The sequence below is a fragment of the Crinia signifera genome, chromosome 6, assembly GCF_055691185.1.
Source record: "Crinia signifera chromosome 6, ASM5569118v1, whole genome shotgun sequence".
Taxonomy (NCBI): Eukaryota; Metazoa; Chordata; class Amphibia; order Anura; family Myobatrachidae; genus Crinia; species Crinia signifera.
This window is the reverse complement of record NC_139222.1, coordinates 66,855,712-66,875,388: the sequence shown is the minus strand read 5'-3', so window position 1 is coordinate 66,875,388 and position 19,677 is coordinate 66,855,712. Positions and strand designations below refer to the sequence as shown.

The 19,677-nt window shown below is 43.9% G+C and overlaps 1 protein-coding gene across 3 annotated transcripts in view; it reads right to left on the bottom strand.

Moving 5' to 3' along the window:
- The window catches only part of ADK (adenosine kinase), a 279,777-nt gene that overhangs the window by 211,187 nt on the left and 48,913 nt on the right, over window positions 1–19,677 (bottom strand). For all 3 annotated transcript variants that reach the window (XM_083146206.1, XM_083146208.1, XM_083146207.1), the window contains exon 2: window positions 9,299–9,373. In XM_083146206.1, the coding sequence (XP_083002332.1) occupies window positions 9,299–9,373 (75 nt within the window). The remainder of the gene's footprint in view (window positions 1–9,298; window positions 9,374–19,677) is intronic.

Sequence of the window (19,677 nt, the reverse complement as noted above, 5' to 3'; positions counted from 1 at the left end):
GATTTGCGAATAGTCTTCTAACAGGCCAGGGTTGGGCTTTTTGTAGGGTGGGTAGAGCTGGGTAGGTGTGTGAGCCAGGGTGTGATATTGATAGGGGAAGAGATAGAGTGGCTTTCTATCTGGACCCATTGCTTGTTGATGTTTGATCTGGACCAATCTATGATTCTGTTTAATAGGCAAGCTTGATAGTACCCTTGAACATCCGGCAGTCTGATACCCCCTGCATTTTTTTGTCTCTGGAGTAGAGCAAGGCCCACTGGATTCAGTACTGAATCCCGGCGGTCGGGATCCCGGCGTTCCGAATCCCGACGCCGGAATCCCGACAGGGGGGGGGGCGTGGATCGCCCCCCCTTGCAGGCTCGCTGCGCTCGCCACGCAGCGGGCTCGGTGCCTCGCTACGCTCGGCAAACTAATTTATTCTCCCTCCAGGGGTGTAGTGGACACCCACGGAGGGAGAATGTGTCGGGATTTCGTCGGTCGGGATTCTGAACGCCGGGATCCCGACCGCCGGGATTTTAACTGCATCCTGGCCCACTCGTGGTCTTTTATTTCCCCAGACAAAATCACGGAAAAGGGATTGAACCTCTCTAAACCATCTAGGTGGAATTTTAATAGGGAGGGTCTGTAGGAGATATAGTATTTTCGGAAGGGAGTTCATTTTGAGGATCCCTACTCTGCCAAACCAGGAAAAGGGTCTAGATTTCCAGGATTGGTGGTCTGCGCGAAGTTTTTGTAGAAGAGGGGTGAAATTGAGGTCAAACAGTCTAGTAAGATCATTGGAGATGTTTACTCCCAGATATTTGAGATGGGATGTGTGCCATGTAAAGGGAAATTAGGTTTTGAGGTTTGTCACAGTTGTCCGAGAAGCGGAAACATTCATAGACGCCGACTTGGAAAAATGTATTTGGAAATTAGAGAGGGTGCTGAAACACTGAAATTCGGACATTAAGTTAGGGAGAGAGGTCGTGAGATTGGTAATTGTGGCAAGTAGGTCGTCCGCAAAGAGCGCTAGCTTGTATTCTTGTCCATCTATTGTAATCCCGCTAATGTTTTGGTTTCTCCTGATCGCTCTGGCCAGAGCTTCTATGCATAGGACGAAAATTAGGGGGGGGGGAGCGGGCACCCCTGTCGGGTCCCATTGCTGATAGTAAACGAATTAGACAGGGTACCATTGACCCGTATTCTAGCGGAGGGGGAGGTATATAGGGCTAAAATACGTTGTAGGCATATCGGTCCCAGACCCAGGTGGCTCAGTACCCCCCTCATGAAGCCCCAATCAATTCTATCAAATGCCTTCTCAGCGTCAGTTGACAGAAGGATTCCAGGGGTATTAGTGGTTGTAAGGTGGTGTATAAGGGCGATTATTTTGGAGGTATTATCTTTGGCTTCACGGCATGGCACAAAGCCCACCTGGTCATTGTGAATAATGGCTGGTAATAGGTGTTTCAATCTATTCGCTAGTAATTTGGCGTAAAGTTTCACATCAATATTAAGAAGTGAGATGGGGCGATAGCTGGGGCAAAGGGATGGATCTTTGCCCTCTTTAGGGATTATAGTAATATGGGCTTCTAATGATTGGAGGGGGAAGGGATGAGTAGTATTTACTGTATTATAAGCCCGTAGTAGTAGAGGGAGGAGTTTGTCTTTGAAAGCTTTGTAGTAAGAGATGGTAAAACCATCCGGGCCAGGACTCTTACCTGAGGGGGTTGTTTTAATCGCCTCGGTCAGCTCTAATTCTGTAAAAGGTCTCTCGAGATCGTTTTTAAGCTCATCAGTTAAGGTGGGGAAGCCAACTTTCATAAGGTAGGATCTAATACGTTGTTGTTGTTCTTCGAGTTGTTTGGGGGTCTTTTGGGGGTTTAAGTTATATAAGGAGGAGTAATATGTGCAGAAGGTAGCTGCAATGAATTCAGTGTCGTAGTGTTTGGGCTAGGGTATTTTTAATAGAGGGAATGAAAGAAAGGGACCTTTGAGTACGGAGTGTCTTAGCGAGCATTTTGCCGGGTTTATTCCCCCAGCGATAATATCGATTACGACATTTTCTATATACCAATTTCACTTTGTCCAACGGTAGTTTATGGAGAGCTGACCTAGCGGAGGTGAGTTCTACAAATGTGGTGGAGGACAGGGATGCTTTATGGGTAGTTTCTAGTATTTGGATTTTCTGAAGGAGGTCATCGATTTTCTTCTGTTTTTGTTTCTTAATAAGTGACCCAGATTGTATACATTTCCCCCTCATAACACATTTGTGTGCCTCCCAGATCACCATATCAGAGACATCTGGGGTGACATTATGTTCCACATAGGTGTCTAGGGCTTCTTCCAATTGAGATTTGTAGTACGGGTCAGAGAGTAGAGATTCATTAAAGCGCCAGGAACGTTGTCTAGGGGCCATATCTAAGGAAATGTCTATATAAACAGGGGCGTGGTCGGACCAGGTTATGGAGCCAATGGATGAATCTCAAATCAAGTGCAGGCAGTTGTGGTTCAGGAGGAAATAGTCTAGTCTAGAGTAAGATTTATGAGGGGGTGAGTAGTAAGTGAAATCTCATTCGGTAGGGTGGTGAATCCGCCAGACGTCTGATAGTTGGTGTGTGTGAAGCAGGCGCTTAACCTCCCTGGTTTGTGAATTTGGAGGAGAGTTAGGGGATGGCGTTACATCTTGGAGAGGGTCTAATGCCCAGTTGAAAATCGCCTCCTATCACCAAGATCCCTTGCTTCAAGCGAGTCAACCGTATCTAGAACCTTCTTGAGGAAGGCCGGTTGTCCCTGATTGGGCGCGTAAATGTTGAGAATTGTGAGCTTTGTATTGTATATGGAGCATGTTAGAAGCAGACAGCGACCCTCTTCTAATATGTGTGTATGTACGTCAGAAATTGGTACATGTCGGGCAAATAGGATGGCAAACCCTTTAGATTTTGAATGTGGGTAGTTGCAGTAGTATGTAGTGGGGAAGTAGTGGTTACTTAGTCGAGGGGTTGCGTCAGTTTGGGGAAAATGAGTTTCCTGGACTAAAACGATATCTGCCCTTTCTTTATGAAAGAAGTGAAGTGCATGTATCCTTTTCTCTGGGACGTTTAAACCTCTAGCATTAATGGATATAATACGTAGGGACAAGGTCATTTAATAGTTGTGAGTTGAGGAGTAAATGGGAGAGGATCGGATCAGGTGGAGGGAATGGGAAGGGTGAGGTTGAGCAGGAAGTTGGAGGTGAGGAAAGGAAAAGGGTCATAGTGATAGGACAAAAAACGTACAGTAAAATATAAAACAATGCGTAGTAAAACTGTGAGCATCTGATATGAGCATCAAGAACATAGCCGCATCCGGACAGTGAAGAGGCCATAGTGGCAACCATGTCACGGAGGGTTGTACGAACAGCGGTGGGGGGAACTAGGGGGCTGTGCCCCCAACATTACTAACTGAAATAGTCTAGATTACTAAATGTAAGAGTAGTAGAAAACAGACCTAATATATAATCCTAGGGTCTTAGGAAATATTCATTAAAAGACATTAAGAGGGTATGAAGTAGTGGTAAAATAATTCTGAGATGTAAAAAGTGTATACGTAGACAAGATTAGAGTTCAACGCCTACTGTTACCACACGTTGTCTCGTCAGGTAGGATCTTGTGAGCGGGAGGTAGGAGTTCCTCTGGATCTCTTCGAGGTGTTGGCTTGTTGCCACTTCTCCCTTTTGGAGTTGTGGGAAGGAGGGACGTTTGGTAAGTGGAAGGCATGCCAGTCGGGTAGAGAGAGTGCGTCTAGTCCCAAGCTGGAGCAGAAGTCATGAAGGTTGGCTGGAGAGCGTAGGTTGAATTTACGACCCCCTGAAGATACCTGTAGGGAGAAGGGGAAGCCCCACTTGTATTTATAGTGTGACTTGCGAAGGGCATCTGTGAGTGGTTTTAGCAGTCTTCTTTGTTGGAGTGTGCGCCATGAAAGATCTGAACACATATCCCATCGAATTCGATGGCCTCTAGGTCACGTATTTTTCTTAGCAATTCTTCTTTCTGGGAGTAATAGTGGAGGCGGCAAATGACGTCCCTAGGCTGCTCAGATATTTGCCCTTTAGGTTTGAGGGCTCTGTGGGCACGATCAAATTCAATGGGGGTCCAGGGATCAAGACCTAGGATTTTGCCAAACATTTTGTTAAGGGCATCAATTATACCGGAGGGGGGCACTGACTCTGGGAGGCCCCTCAACCGCACATTATTTCTGCGGCCTCGACTGTCCAGATCTTCCAGCCTCTCCTGTAGGATCCTCAGGTCGGTTGCCTGTTGAGAAAGGGTCTCTTTAACAGAGGTTAGTTGGTCGGAATCATTGTCACGTTCCTCCTCCAGAGCTTCAACTCTCGTCCCCAGGAGGGTAATATCAGCCTGGACAGCCGTGATCTGGGTTTGGAATGAGTCCTGGAGGTGGGATTCGATTTCTTGTAAATCCTGCTTGGAGGGGAGCGTTCGGACATGTGAGAGGACTTCTCCGATTTCACTCCGCAATTGTGCCATTTGGGATTGAAGATCCATCGTGGTTGGGGATGGGGGCAACTCGTGGGTGTTGGTATCAGTATCCTCAGGCTGAGGGGGAGAGGAGCGATCTGTGGTTTGAGAGGTGGAGAGGAAAGATCGGAGTGATGTTTGTGAAGTGGTATTCTTGAAGCAGGTGTCTTTTCTTTGCATGCTCCTCCTGGTTCTGCCCATTAGACGTCGGCGTGGTTTCCAGAATAGGTCATCTAATCAGTTAGAACCAAAGGTCAGTCAGTAAGTGGAGGTCACATTCCCCTAAATCGTGGGCCTGGGTTAGTGTACCATCTCTGGGGGAGACGGTTCACATGTTAATGTAGACGAATGGAATAGCAGGTAGGCAGCCTGGGGAGGTGAGGCCGTGGCTTTTATCACAGCAAGACTCTCCAGGTTCTTTATTTAGTTGCCTGGTGCCCCTCAGGAGCCTCCGTCCTGACGTCTGACTCCCGGGTCTCCCAAGATGGCCGCCGTGTGTGGGGAACAGTATGGGAGGGATGGGCGTCTCCGTGTCCTCCTGAGCCTCTGAGCCCCAGCCGCCAGAGGCAGACAGCAGCAAGTGAGGTAATCGATACGCGGGCAGAGTCTCTGGTAGTCCGGCGGTATCGGGGTACCGCTCGTGGACGCATCAAGGAGCGTGGAGCTTAGCCGCCGGGTCACTATGAAGTGTACCTTGCAGTGGGATGTGGAGAGAGGGCCGCAACCTGCAGGGAGGGATTTCTCCCCCCCGGCTCCGCAGCCCAACTCACTAGGGGGTAGGTATATTAGCCCGGGTGGAGGTCCTCAAAAGCTTTCGGCAGGTGGGCTTGTGGGCAGTGTGCATCTTCCACCATGAACATCCAGGCCACGCCCCCAACAGTATAGTTTAATCTGCCCCTGTACTCCACAGATGGAATATGCAGGGAGGAGTGTGACACTTTTATAGAGGGAGTGTAGGCAATGAACCTGGTGGACGATTCTACCCAGAAGGGGGCTGCAGGGTGTGCGGCAGGCTTATAGGTGGGTAGCCCCAGGGACTGTGGGAGCCTGTGCAGAATGTAGGGTGAGGGAGGCAGTATAGAGGGAGGCACGTGGGAGCTGCTGTATTACCTCCAATAAAATGGCCGCCGTTATGGAGGAGACGCCTGTCAGGGCACTTATTCGGCACCCGGCGGTGGGAGGACGGATGACCCGGTCCAGAGGCCCTTCGAAGTAGGTCAGCACGCGGGTGGTCCCAGCGGTGGTGCTGCGCGGCGGGTGTCAGCTGACGTCACGCGGCTTCACTCTGCTCCAAAGCGCCGGTGAGATGCTGTGCAGGCCGGGTGAGTGGAGCCTCCACAAGGCACACAGGGTCCGGGGGGAGAGCAGTCACAGCGTGAGCCCACCCCAGCGCCTCCTCAAGCTCCAGGATCCGTCCCGCTCCCCCTCTCTCCAGACGTTGGGCTGTTGACGAAATTGAGGCCCCGGCTTCAGCCCAGCTACTAGGCCGCAACCTGCAGGAGCACTTATAAGTGCTCCCCGGCTCCGCTTAACCGGGTCCAGGACACAGGTAGCGAGGTGGGTGATCGGGGAGGGGAGCAAGGAAGGGGCCCAGGGGTAATTTAAGGGGTTAAGTGGGTGATGTTGCTCAGGAGCTGTAATGGCGTGCGTCCTCTCTGCAAGCCGGCCAGGCCACGCCCCCCAGTAGCAACATTTAAAGGGTCATTGTTCGAGAATGAATGGACGACCACGGTATTGGTTCACAAATGCCCATTATGGAAGACTGATTCTTCCTAGCCAATGAAGTCACTCAGCTCTGGTTGAGTGCGCCTTGATTAATACCTGAACCTCTCAACCCTCATTCTTTTAATATGAATATATATCAGGTCTCTAATCCATCAAGGAGAACACATCCTTCTGATTCCCTTCTGTGATCACAAATAAATGTTTAGATGTTCTAATGTCATTTAGTCGGTTTAAGTAAATGGCAATACATCTGATTAGGTCCATTGTATACCAGTCTTCATTTCTCTTGCTCTTAGGATCAGGATTAAAAGCCAGCATTACTATATCCTGATTCAGATGGAAATAAGGGACCACCTAAAGTAGAAAAATGAGGATGTGTCCTAAGAACCTCTTTATCCAACAGGTTTAAGTACCCCCCCCAAAAAAATCTACCAAGTGAGGAATGAGAGGATTTTCTAGTAATTGTTCAAAAAGTTGTTTCATCAATGAAAAAGGCCTAGATTTAAGTCCCAGGAAGCCACAAAGGATTTAAAGGGCGTACGTATATTTAATAGCGTAGCAGAATTTCATAATTACACTACCATCTGCCAATCTCCTAGGAGTGCACTTAGACCACTATCGGTCCGCTAAGGGAGGAAAGAGTTAGGCCTAGTGAGAAACCATTGCGCAGGAACTGTAGGACTTCCACCCTCATGGAGTTCGTGATCTTTCAGAGGATCCCACTTCAAATGATAAATCTTTGCCAGAATGTATAATATGCACAAGAACCTCCGCTCTTGCAATAGAAATAGGATTACTTTCTCTAACAATACCTTCTGTCTCAACAGGTTCACTTCTATCTCCATGCATAATCTTGCTGATATCTGTTCCTGTTGTAGAAGGTCTGGTGTGAGTGGTAATTACCAGGGTTCCCACATTGCCAATTTCAAGGCGGTTGTGAACCACACTCTCGTTAGTCAGGATGCAACTTAGGGGAAACATATCCTAGGTTAAACACTTCCACAAAATTGACAAGGTGTCCCACTGCAGATGTTCTGGAAAGATCATTTCTGTAATCGAATACATTGAATCTACCTTCTTGTCGACATGAGTTACCATCATGTCCGCATCTGGCTGTCTAAGCTGGTTTATGAACCACAGGAAAACTGTTGCTCAATTTCCATTCTCCAAAAAGGATTTTGCTTCTGCTGAGAAGTCTGCCAATGTATTCTCTCATCCGGGAACGTAGACTGCTTTTAAATGATTTCACCTCCTAATCTGCCCAGGAAACAATTTTTGCTGTAGTCTCCATTAATGGGCTGCTTATGGCTCCCCTTGATGGTTCAAATATGCTAGGACAGTAACATTGGCTGAAAAGACTCAAAGATGAGCATTCTTGATCTATTCTTTGAAGTAACATTTCTTTACAGACAACCTCTGCCTCTCTTAAGTTTGAGGACATCAGGCTTTCTTTTAAAGACCAGTTTACCTGTCGTGTGAAATGTGCAATATGTATATCTGTTGGCTAACACTGTTTGCCCACCACACTACAGACTGAATTTTCTTTATACTTTCTGTGCAATAGTTACTTCTTATCTGCCACTGTGCCCAAGGTTTAACCCCTATTGCGGAGGTCATCATTCTTAGGAGTCGGGTACCAAGATTTAAAGAAAATCATCAGCGCCTTTGTTAGAGTTTGGGTCCTTAAACATCTTTTTTTTTTTTTAAAGAGAATATTTGGAAATTCTTGGTGTGTGTACACCCAGAAACGGACTGTCATGAGTTGGATGCAATGAACTTTCCTCAAAGTTTATGATGCAACCATGGAGCTGCAGGAACTCCAATACATAACCTAGGTCCTCTCACTTCTTCTGAACGGTCTGTAACCAGGATATCGTCTAACTATGGCCAACTGGAATACGCTGCTCTCCCAGACATGCGACCAAGGTAATTAGAACCTTTGCAAATATTCTTAGCAATGTAGCTAGGCCAAATGGGAAGCATTAGTCCTGGATACAGAATCATAGCAACTTTGTCTTTTTGACTAACTGGTATATAATAGTACGCGTTTTCAGATCTATTGCTGTGGGAGCATTTGCTCCCAAAGGCTGTAAAAAAAACAATAGTAATTGAGATGAATTGGTTAAAGTCGTTTGATATATCAATTTATATCAATTTAAACCAATAATTTGTATCTGTTTTTCAGTGTTTGGGTGCAATTGATAGATTGTCATTTACTCCCATACATTTCCAGATTTTGTTCCCACCAGACAGATTGGACAGATAAATCTTTGTGTGTGTACACAACTTAAGAAGGATAACAAAAATAGCCAATCACTTACCAATACGCACTTAATAGGCTTACATCGTCTTGGCATGCTTACTACTATATATATATATATATGTGTGTGGGGGGGGGGGGGGGGTGTTTCCAGCACAAGGAGAGACTTGCTTCTAGCATTTTTTATGCTGCATGAATAGGCAGTTCAGTGCCTTTTAAAATAAAAATGTACTCCTTCTGCGCACGCGTACCCCCTGGCAATCCCATCTGGACTTAGGGAGATGCCAGACATAGTGGGAACGATACTGATTGGAAAAACCAGGGACGCTGCTGTAATGGGGTCCTGCTGCACAGCAGGGACCCTCTGGTCATCCAGCCGCAGACATGCAGCCCATAGTGTGTCACTGCACCCGGTGGGCTGCAGATACATAATGTCCCTCATCTCCTTTGTGGCTTTGTACTCTGCAGCTCCAGTCCGGTTTTTTGGCAGCTACAGCCAAATACACGGGCAGCAATCGGGATAGGCCACACTCTCCGATACTCCTCTTTCCCCCCGGGGAGCCACCCCTTGCAGCTCCTAAGCTAAACTAGAGATAAGCCCCGGGAGGAATTGGAGCAATTCCAAATGGGTAATCATAATGGGTGGGACCCAACTCACAGGATGATAGAAATAATACCAACAAGAGGCTCAGGCAGTGTAATTTAGCTGTACAGATGCCTGGCAAAACAACTTATGGCACAGTTAACTGCATTCAACAAAACCAAGTAGAAAACCATATATTAAACGCACAAAATTAAAGCCAAATATATAATAACTTACTTATCCAGAAAGTCCTTGTCTACCACAGCACAGATATCCAGGAGGGGGTTTCCCATCCCAAAGAGGAGATTTTCACTGCAATGGAGGAGAAAGAAAACAAAATAAATCATTGAGATCACACGGTCATTGTAAAGTTGACATAATGTAAGTCATGCGGATTTGTTACAGCAAACACCAACATGAAGAATGTACAAAACCAACATAGCTTTATAAACATTGTTCTCCGTGTTTAAACACGGTTTGAAGTGAGAGCTGCAAATAATCTAAAAACAGATATGCATTTATGTTCATAAAGGCGAAATGTAACACTAATTTCCTGCAACAACCTGGTATAATAGCAGGCCTGGCGATGTACAGCTTGACCAGTCTCGGAATACTTTAAAACCACAGATAATTACAAGTTGAAAACCAAACACAATAAGATTCTCAGACACATTAAAAAGCAAAGCCATACCGGGACTTAGCAGGGATGAGTACAAACTGTAAAGCACTGCACACACTGGGCAATTCTAGCAAGAATCGCCAGGAATATGGTCACTGAGCAACCATATTCCCATGCGCAAGGGGCGACTGCAATGTTCACAGATGAAAATGGGACAAGGGTGATATATCGCACCGTGTGTAGGGGATTTAGGACTTTCAGTTACTGCTCTACATCTAGTATTGGTTCATTACTTATTCTGTGCTGCTTACACAGCGGGACACGTTCATTTGTTCCTCACCTGCAACCAAAATCTTTGAGACACTTTCTCCAAACCCATTACTTTTATGATAGGTTAGTGGATTTTTTTTTAGCACCTTGCATCCTTCATATCCCCTGCAGTTCCTCTTCCCTGCCCGGTTTGTCATACCCCAAACCCACCACTCAAGGGGTTAACTGTCCCTTGTAGTGTTCATTCAAGCCCCCACTATTTTTGAAAACCCATGCAGTTCCTCTTCCCTGCTTAGGGTGTCACTGTCTGCTGTAGTGCTTCTAGCACAGTGTGGTCTGTATGCAAACCAGACCTGTGCTAGAAACACCACAGCAGACCGCGACACCCCAGGCAGGGAACAGGAACTGCATGGGTTTTCAAATATAGTGGGTGCTAGAATGAACACTACCTTGTAGTATTTTTAATTTCAACTATTAAAAATTAAGCTTTTATAATGCTCTTATTTACTGTTGCCTTAAAAAAACACAATAGCGGATGCGACATCTATTAGGCCGAACTTCAAATATTTGTCAAAAACATTATAGTATTCTAGTGAACATGACAGTTTACCAGGAACAGCTGTGCCTGGCTAATTTAACAATCCAGTTTAGTTTTGGTTGACAGTTCTCTGCAGTTTAACCATTGCTGGCTCTGCCGTCTCCTGTTAGATATTTTATTTTGGTTTACCTTCTTTGTACGGATATCAGGCTACAGGGATCTGAGGGATAATGTGACAATGGAGCGCAATACATTTGCTTATGTATGGTATTAATTGTAATCATGCCAGCTCATAGTATTGTCATGTGACTGCAGGCTACCTAACCAGGAATATATCTTCATATATTTATTTATTAACAGCATTTTCTGTTGTGCTTTACAAAAGGAGACAGTGATACAACAAACTGGTTATTTACAGACAGCCAAAAGGTAATAGGGCCCTGCTCGCAAGCTTACAATCTATAGGGAAATAGGCATTGATACTGTATTCTTTATTGCATCGATTCCACCACAATGCAAGGTTCTGTGACTGGTTCTGGAAATTGATAAGCTTGCCTGAAGAGAGGAGTTTTCAGGGTACTCTTATAGGTTTGGAGTCTGGAATAGAGTCTTATTGTGATTGGGAGGGCATTGCACAGAGTGGGTGCAGCCCGAATATAATACAAAGCAACAAAACACCTTACTGCGAATTCACAGAAGCTCCTGCTAAATAGGTGTGTGGAGTTTACATAAACCAATACAACAGAACCATCTTGAGCTTTGTTACAAACTCTATCCCTAACAGGTAGAGCTGTCTCAACTATTTATAAGAACGGCCCTTATACCGGACAATTCCTCCACAAATTTTTCCTTTCTTGATTTCCTAACCGATCACCAAAATATTTGCTTTGCTCTTATGCTAGGGCCTACACAATACTACCTTATTCTTCTTATATTGCCATGTTCTTAAATATATCACACAGAATTTACTTGACCCTCACAGAATATTCTTGACTGGGGAATCCTAACTCGAATAGTTATATATGTGGTACTCAATCTGCAGGTTTATACCACTGCCTTTGGGCATGCCCAATAATCCACGGTTTTTGGCTTCAGGTCTTTAAGTTTTCCACAGCCACCTTTATTAATTATATCCCTATAACACCGGAATGGGCTTTATTAGGTATACTTCCCCTAACACCCGCATCACACAGGGCGGCAGGCGTCTCTTGATGGCCATTGGCTCCCAACCTATTTTCTTTTTTCAAAGCTAAACTACATTATTTGTTCAGAATGCAGTGGGTTGCGGTTATTTTAGATAAGGATATCAAAACAGAAAAATTCTCTCATGTGGAAAACGTACATAGCCACTGTCAACTCCGTTGAAAACACAAATACATAGAGACTTGAAAAATTCATCCTGGTATATGCTACAGATAACAGCACGCGGTCCCCCAATTTAATTATAATGTAATACTTAAGGACCTTTCACACACACACACACACACACACACACACACACACACACACACACACACACACATTCTCGCGGGTGGGGGAGGGAGGAGATGGTGATTATACTATAACCACCCGATTATAAACAAAAAAAAAAATAGTATTCAACTGTTGGAGTAAAACACAGTTTACAGTGTACAATTACTATGCATTGTAATTTACTACTCTATTATATTTATATATCAACTTAAAAATACATGTGGGCATTATACACAGGGCAGCGGCATATACACGTGGGCATTATACACAGGGCAGCGGCATAAACACATGGGCATTATACACAGGGCAGCGGCATAAACACATTGGCATTATACACAGGGCAGCGGTATATACACATGGGCATTATACACACTGGCAGCGGCATATACACGTGGGCATTATAAACACTGGCAGCGGCATATACACGTGGGCATTATACACAGGGCAGCGGCATATACATGTGGGCATTATACACAGGGCAGTGGCATATACATGTGGCCAGAGACACCAGGGCTGGCTAATTAATGCACAGCATTAATCCAGGGGTTGTCATTTACTCATAAAAAGTGGCAGTGTCACCCCCAAACAGGTTTATGTGATTATCTCTGATTATGATAATCAGACCTAATTACATAAACCTGTTTGGGTGTGAATCCAGGGGTAAATGACAACCCCTGGATCTGTCAGTCACTGGGGAAGGGAGGGTGAGAGCAGCAGCATTTACCTTTAACACCGTTTTAGTTGTGGCAGCACAGCGTGATGGCTGCTGCGGCGGCTATTGTAGGATGCTCCCGCGGCTCCCGCCCATGCACTGATCCACGCGACCACCAGTCTCCCTCCCTACTGCCTGCCAATCACTGTGGATGCATCACATCCACAGCCATTGTGATTGGTGGGCAGCAGCAGCCATCCATGTGGGCGGGGGGGCCGCTGATTAGGTAGGATTCTTGCTCGGCGGGCGGCTGATTAATCAGTAATATAGGTGGACGGGCGGGAGGCTGAATCAAGCTTAATCAGCCCACCGCCCGCCCGCCTATATTAGTGATTAATCAGCTGCCCGCCCGCACAGCTATACAGGTTGAGTATCCCGTATCCAAAATGCTCGGGACCAGGAGAATTTTGGATAATGGATTATTCCGTATTTCGGAATATTTTAATATTTCAATTATATATTTTGAAGTATCTTGCATGTATGCTGTATAAAAACACATAAAATACACACAAATATATTTTATTTGTTCAAAAAACAAGGTTTCAAAACAAGAAACAAAATTTGTGTACTATCTCAGATATTGAATTTGAATGCCAAGCAATGATTTTCTTGCACATATATAGTGCCAGTTACATATCATGTCACCAGTAGTGCTGTTACAAATGTCCCCAGTGAGTTTTTAGCAAAAAAAATATTTTTTTTTTCAGTTTCTGGAATGTATGGTTTTCGGAATAATTCGGATAACGGATACTCGGATACGGGATACTCAACCTGTATTACTGCAGTAATATAGCCAGGCGGGCGGGCCGGAGGTTCCCCATCCCTGATGTAGAGTAAGGCTTGGCGCACTCTAAATAGAACTGGGCCAAATAATGTTTCACTTAAGAGCAAGCTACACCCAGCTCAATATACATGTATTCATTATATATAGGATTAGTATTGGTATAAAGATTCTAGCATTCAGTATCACAAATTCATTTTGAAACAAAATTATTCTCGGCTATAAAATGACTGAGAGCCATGTCTATTGATGGGCAAATCCAACAAAAAGTGGACATGGGTCATGAAAAAAAAATTTGGGATATTCAAAATATGAATTTCCCAGTGCATCAGTCATAGTCTATAGTATTTTTAAAAAATTAGGTTGGTAAGAGTGTGTTACATGACATGCTGTCATTTTGTCTTATTTCAGTAATGGTTCAGACACTGATTGTGACCACTGATTATCTATGGATTATTGCAGTATATAACACAAGTTGAGGACATGTACTGTCAGAAACTATAGGTTGATAATCAGTATTTCATGTGGTTTTAGGTTAGTGAGAGTTACATGTGGCACATATTAAGTGTTACATCCGTTACTTTTTGGTATTTTTTCCATATTTTAGTTAAAAAGATGAGTAAATGCATGATATTTACCAGATCTCTAATGATTTATGAGAGGATCCACAGCCATTATCGGCAGAACGGGCCCAACAGCTTTTAAAGTCGGCCTCGTTCTGCCTTGAACCCTCTTCTATACTGTCGGTTAAAACCCAAAAGTGACCGATGTCCACTTTTTTGTGGGTCACTGATATAAAGGAGAATGGAGATTTCTGTGTGTGGATGACGCATCCAGCCAGAGGTGGGTGGTTATGGCCAAAACAAGATGATGAGATATAAAACCCATCTGCAAACATTGTTAGAAAGGTAAATGACCGTGTACCAGTAAATGCAAGGGGCCTTTTTTAATTTCCTGATTAATGTATTTGATGGTTACATCCGTGCCAATTTTCTGGTTACATCCGTTGCACATACATTCCTTTAAATATTGTCAAGGTAATAGAAAAAACTTTCTTGAAAATTGTACTAAAACAATTTGTGTGGTGTACGCTTTGTTAAAGTCTGAAATAAAATACATGCCTGATTTTCTCTGAAACTACAACAAATATTTTCTGAAATTACCATGTCCTATCCTGGTTACATCCGTTACATTGAAACAATTTCGACCTAATGACTGTATACTGTCAGAGCATTTAAGTCTTACAAATTATTGCAAAAAAAAAAAAAAATATATATATATATATATATATATATATATATATATATATATATATATATATATATATATATATATATATATATATATATATATATATATATATCTATCTATAACACTACTGTAGCTTGCACTGGTTAAATAAATGTGATCTTGTATAGCTCAAAACTGCAGGAAAATAAATGTTATTTTAAGGTTGCTCCCTAAGGGTACTTTGATGATTGTCTCCTGAGATCACAATCAAATGGTGATGTGCACTCACACACAAAAAAAATACATAGAGGAAGAAAGCCAAAAATTATGGGACTGTACCAGAAATGCTTTGCCCACAGGTTCCCAAACATGGTCCTCATTGCATGCCAACAGTCCAGGTTTTACAGATTAACCATGCTAAAATCAACCAGATTGACTGAGGTACTCATGAAGTGACTTGTATCCTCACAAAACATAGACATCCTTAATACAAAGACTAGTAGGGTTCCCTGAAAGGGTGTGGAGCAAAGGGTGCTCCATATTATCGGTCAACACAGACAAAGAAAAGGCTGACAGTGGTTTAACGGTTTTTGGAGGGCAAGGTCTACATCTACACCAGGGGTGGGGAACCTCCGGCCCGCGGGACGGATACGGCACCCGCACCCTGTTTGTCCGGCCCGCCGCCCATATTAATTTAATCAGCCGCCCGCCCCACAGTGAGACACCAAGACATGGAACTCCTCAGCGCTACCTCCGGAGATTTTCGTGATCCCCTTTTACTGTAAGCGGGGGGAGAAAGGTATTCTCCAAACGTGTAGGGAAAAGAGAAGACAACACTATTCTTACATTAATACAGGTCTATGTCTAGCATTTCATGGGTACTGAATCCCAGATAGACTCACCTAGTCAAGCTAGGAGAAGTTCCCGTAACAGTTTATTTTCAAGCTGTCAGCACATAGAATAGAGATAATAAAACTCACCGAGGGGCAGTGCCCTATTTTCATCCAAAGGTTTCTTTTATTGTGTCATCCAACAAGCCAGGAACATATGGATCATCCAGAAAAACTTTTATTCCATTAAAAGCAGGAAATCCACCCTCCCACTGTACTGGACTTTCCTTTCCCACCCGGAATGAGAAAGTTAGGGTCCTGGTTAAGCGTAGATGGTAACAAGCAAGTGGATAGGGGTTCAGTCGAAAGTAAAAAACGTCCTTAAACACCCAGGGCTGGTGGCCCGGACACAGTGAAGCCGGGAAGGAGAGACACGCGATGCGTCCCCCGTCTCCCGCCGAGGAAGCTGGGATCCCCGCCCCCCGAAGAAGAAGCAGCAGCAGCGGGGGAGGAGAGGAGACCCGGACACCATAACGGTGAGTTAATTGTGCTGCTGCTGGCACTGTGGGCCATGTGTGTGGCACTGTGGGGGCATATCTGTGTGGGAATATCTGGCACTGGGGGTATAACTAGCGCCAGTGGCTTAACTAGATACATGTGGGCCCCATAGCAAAAGTTTGTAAGGGCCCCTATTTATCACCTAATGCTGAAAAATGTGTACAGTATATGATACTTTGACAGGCAAAGTGGGCCCCCCTCAGCTCTGGGCCCCATAGCAGCTGCACCCCCTGCACCAATGGTAGTTACGCCCTTGACTAGCGCTGAGGGGGCATATGTGTGGCATTGTAAGGGCATAACTAGCACTATAGGGGGCATATGTGTGGCATTGTGGGGGCATATGTGTGGCATTATTGGGGCATATCTGGCATTGGGGGCATAACTAGCACTGTGGGGGTATATGTGTGGCATTATTGGGGCATATCTGGCATTGAGGCATAACTAGCACTGTGGGGGCATGTGTGTGGCATTGGGGCATAACTAGCACTGTGGGGGCATATATGTGGCACTGTGGGGGCATATCTGGCATATGTGTGGCACTGGGGGCATATCTGGCACTGCGGGGCATATATGTGGGGTACTGGGGCATACCTAGCACTGTTGGTGGCATATTTGGCACTGGGGGTATAAAGTTTTGTCATGTAGCCACTCCCGCTTGTGTCATATGACCACGCCCCTGACCATGCCGCAGCACAGTACCACTAAGACATTTTTTCGACTTGCACCACTATTAATGATTAAGCAGTAATATGGGCGGGTGGGCAGTTGATTAAGCAGTAATATAGGCGGGCGGGTGACTGATGCATTAATTAGCCAGCCCTGGTGTCTCTGCCCATGTGTATATGCTGCTTTCCGTATGTATAATGCCCACATGTATATGCTGCTTCCTGTGTGTATAATGCCCGAATGTATATGCCGCTGCCCGTGTGTAATTTTTGAGTCGATAATTTTTGTATGGCCCCCGAAGGGTTTTAAAATTTTCCAAATGGCCCTCGGTAGAAAAAAGGTACCCCACCCCTGGTCTACACCAAAGTAAGTATATTCACATGTAGTACGTGTTTTACCCTCGCATGGCACACACCCCCCCAAAAAAAAAAAAAATGGGGACATCTTTTATTTATATGGTGCCACAAGTGTTCTACCACAGCACCTAACAATAAAAAAAATTGCAAAAAATAAAATATAAAGACTTAATCTGTGTACACACGGATAGAATTTGTATTCAATTTTGATAATCTAGTCAAAATCAAATTGAAATGGAATGGATATCCAACGGTTTTCAGCCTCATTCAATGTCGATTCGATCCCGATGCATGCTCCCATTTCGTGTAAATCGAACAGTGAAATTGTGCAGGCAATGGTTTACTATATAGAGCACAGATGTGTACTATAGAGTCCAAATCAAATTAGTTTGTCTTGCGATTTGATGAATCACAAGCATCATCGCACCTTGTGTACACAGCATAACAGGACAAGTATATGATAAATAAAGAATTGCATCAGGGGACAGGACACTGAAGCAATTACAGTGGCAGAGACCTATACTAAGAAAAGCACATGAGGTGGGAGGACACTGTCCATGACGGCTTAAATTGACCTTTTCTTGCGTAGACCATTGTCATGTCCTCCTAGTGCCTGTGGACATATAAGCCAGATACCACTTTGTAGGCCGTGTTTAGGAACCATCGGCTTCATTGTCCACTGTACTGTCCGAGGGGAGGCGGTCACCCAGCATTGTTAGAAACAGAATAATTAGCACTCCATTTTCACTACAGTTGAGCACTGCACTAGTTGTTTCAAAGGTGTAGAACATTTAGACCCCCCAGCTCTCTCCCCATTAAAGCACATGTGCAGGGGGTTGCAATACACATGCCTAACTTCACTTAATAAAAAGATACCAAGCATAGGTCTCCTGTTCTTGTACAAAGCATTACGTGGACTAGGGTGGACACAGAGGACTTGTGTGCTTATATTACACTAGGGCTGGCAAGGCAGCATTGGAGAGGGATACCTGATCTAGGTATCATCTGTTTAATCACAATAATAGAAACCAGCCACCATTAACTCAATAGGCCCAAACATAGGGCCAAGAGAAATGCCTTCCATTTATGTAGATCTACAGATGGCAGACGGGAAGTCTAACAATTTCCGACCTCAGGGCACGACTGACTAATCACTCTACCGGAAATTGTGTTTCTTCTTGCCATTTGGCTATCCTGTTAGCAGTATAACAAATTTGCCATCTGTTTGCCTCAGCTTATTCTTAGAAGAATTGACAAGCAGAATTATTCTTTGAGGTTTGATGTAATTGGAAATCCTATCTATTGTCATCACTGGTATGACCACCAGGTATATGCCAAACATCAACAGGTTGGCTGTAAACACAGAAAAGGCCAGATCATTCATTCTAGTATCAAACTACCTTAAAGGCTGTATCATGTATATGCAGTAATACCAGGGCAAACTCAAGTTCCCTTTAGTTTTTCTAACTGAATAAATGTAACTACAACAGGTTGAGTTTCCCTTATCCAAAATGCTCGGGACCAGACACATTTTGGAAAACTGATTATTCTGTAATTCTGAATATTTTTATATCTCAATGAGTTATACTGGGTGAGATTTAATAGGATGAGATATTCAGAAAGTGAGGATGTGGGAAGAAATTTCCAGTTTTTTTAAAGCGGCAATCATTTCCACTGCAAAATCAAACTGGTTTTGCAGTGTAAATGATTGCCGCTTTAAAAAAACTGGAGATTTCTTCCCAAATCTCTCAACCTATTAAATCTCACCCCTTGTTTCTGCGTTCTTCGATCTATGACCCTGGGTGACTCTTGTTACATGTTTTGTGAAATAGCCGACGTTGCTGGACCCAGGATTGCTATCCCGGGTCTGACCCAGCTTTTGAGATGTGAGAGTTTTCTCATATTATTTTGTTTTCTGAAATAATTTGAAATCTGTGTATACTTTCCAATAATCATATAGAGGACAACATCAGCCCATTCTCCAGATATGTCAATCTGAAACAGTGACTTATGGTTACTGCACACACAGTATTTGCCACCAACACCACAAATTCAGTAGGTAGCCATACGCAATTATATTTCACAAAACATGTAACAAGAGTCACCCAGAGTCATAGATCGAAGAACGCAGAAACTAGAAATTAGGATTTCATTTCAAGAAAAACTTCAGGGATTACAGAGGCGTACACACTGTGAGATTTCCTTGCGACGAGAACCCAATTCGATTATTTGGGATCGAATCACACAGCAAGGAAAACGTATCAGATTTTCACTACACAGTACAGATCTGTAATATAATATAAATATATATATATATATATATATATATATATATATATATATATATATATATATATATATATATATATATATATATATATATATATAGTCTTGCCTGCACCTTCTATTTTTAAATTAAATTCCCTATAAATTGAATGAGTTTGAAAACAGTTTGATTTCGATTCTGTCTATGTAAGACAAATCAAAAAGAAAAATGGACTAAGGGGGGTATTCAATGTCTGTCGAGCTCCTTATTTTTGTTGAGCTTTGTTGTTTTCTCGACGAGAGGTTGGTTATTTATGA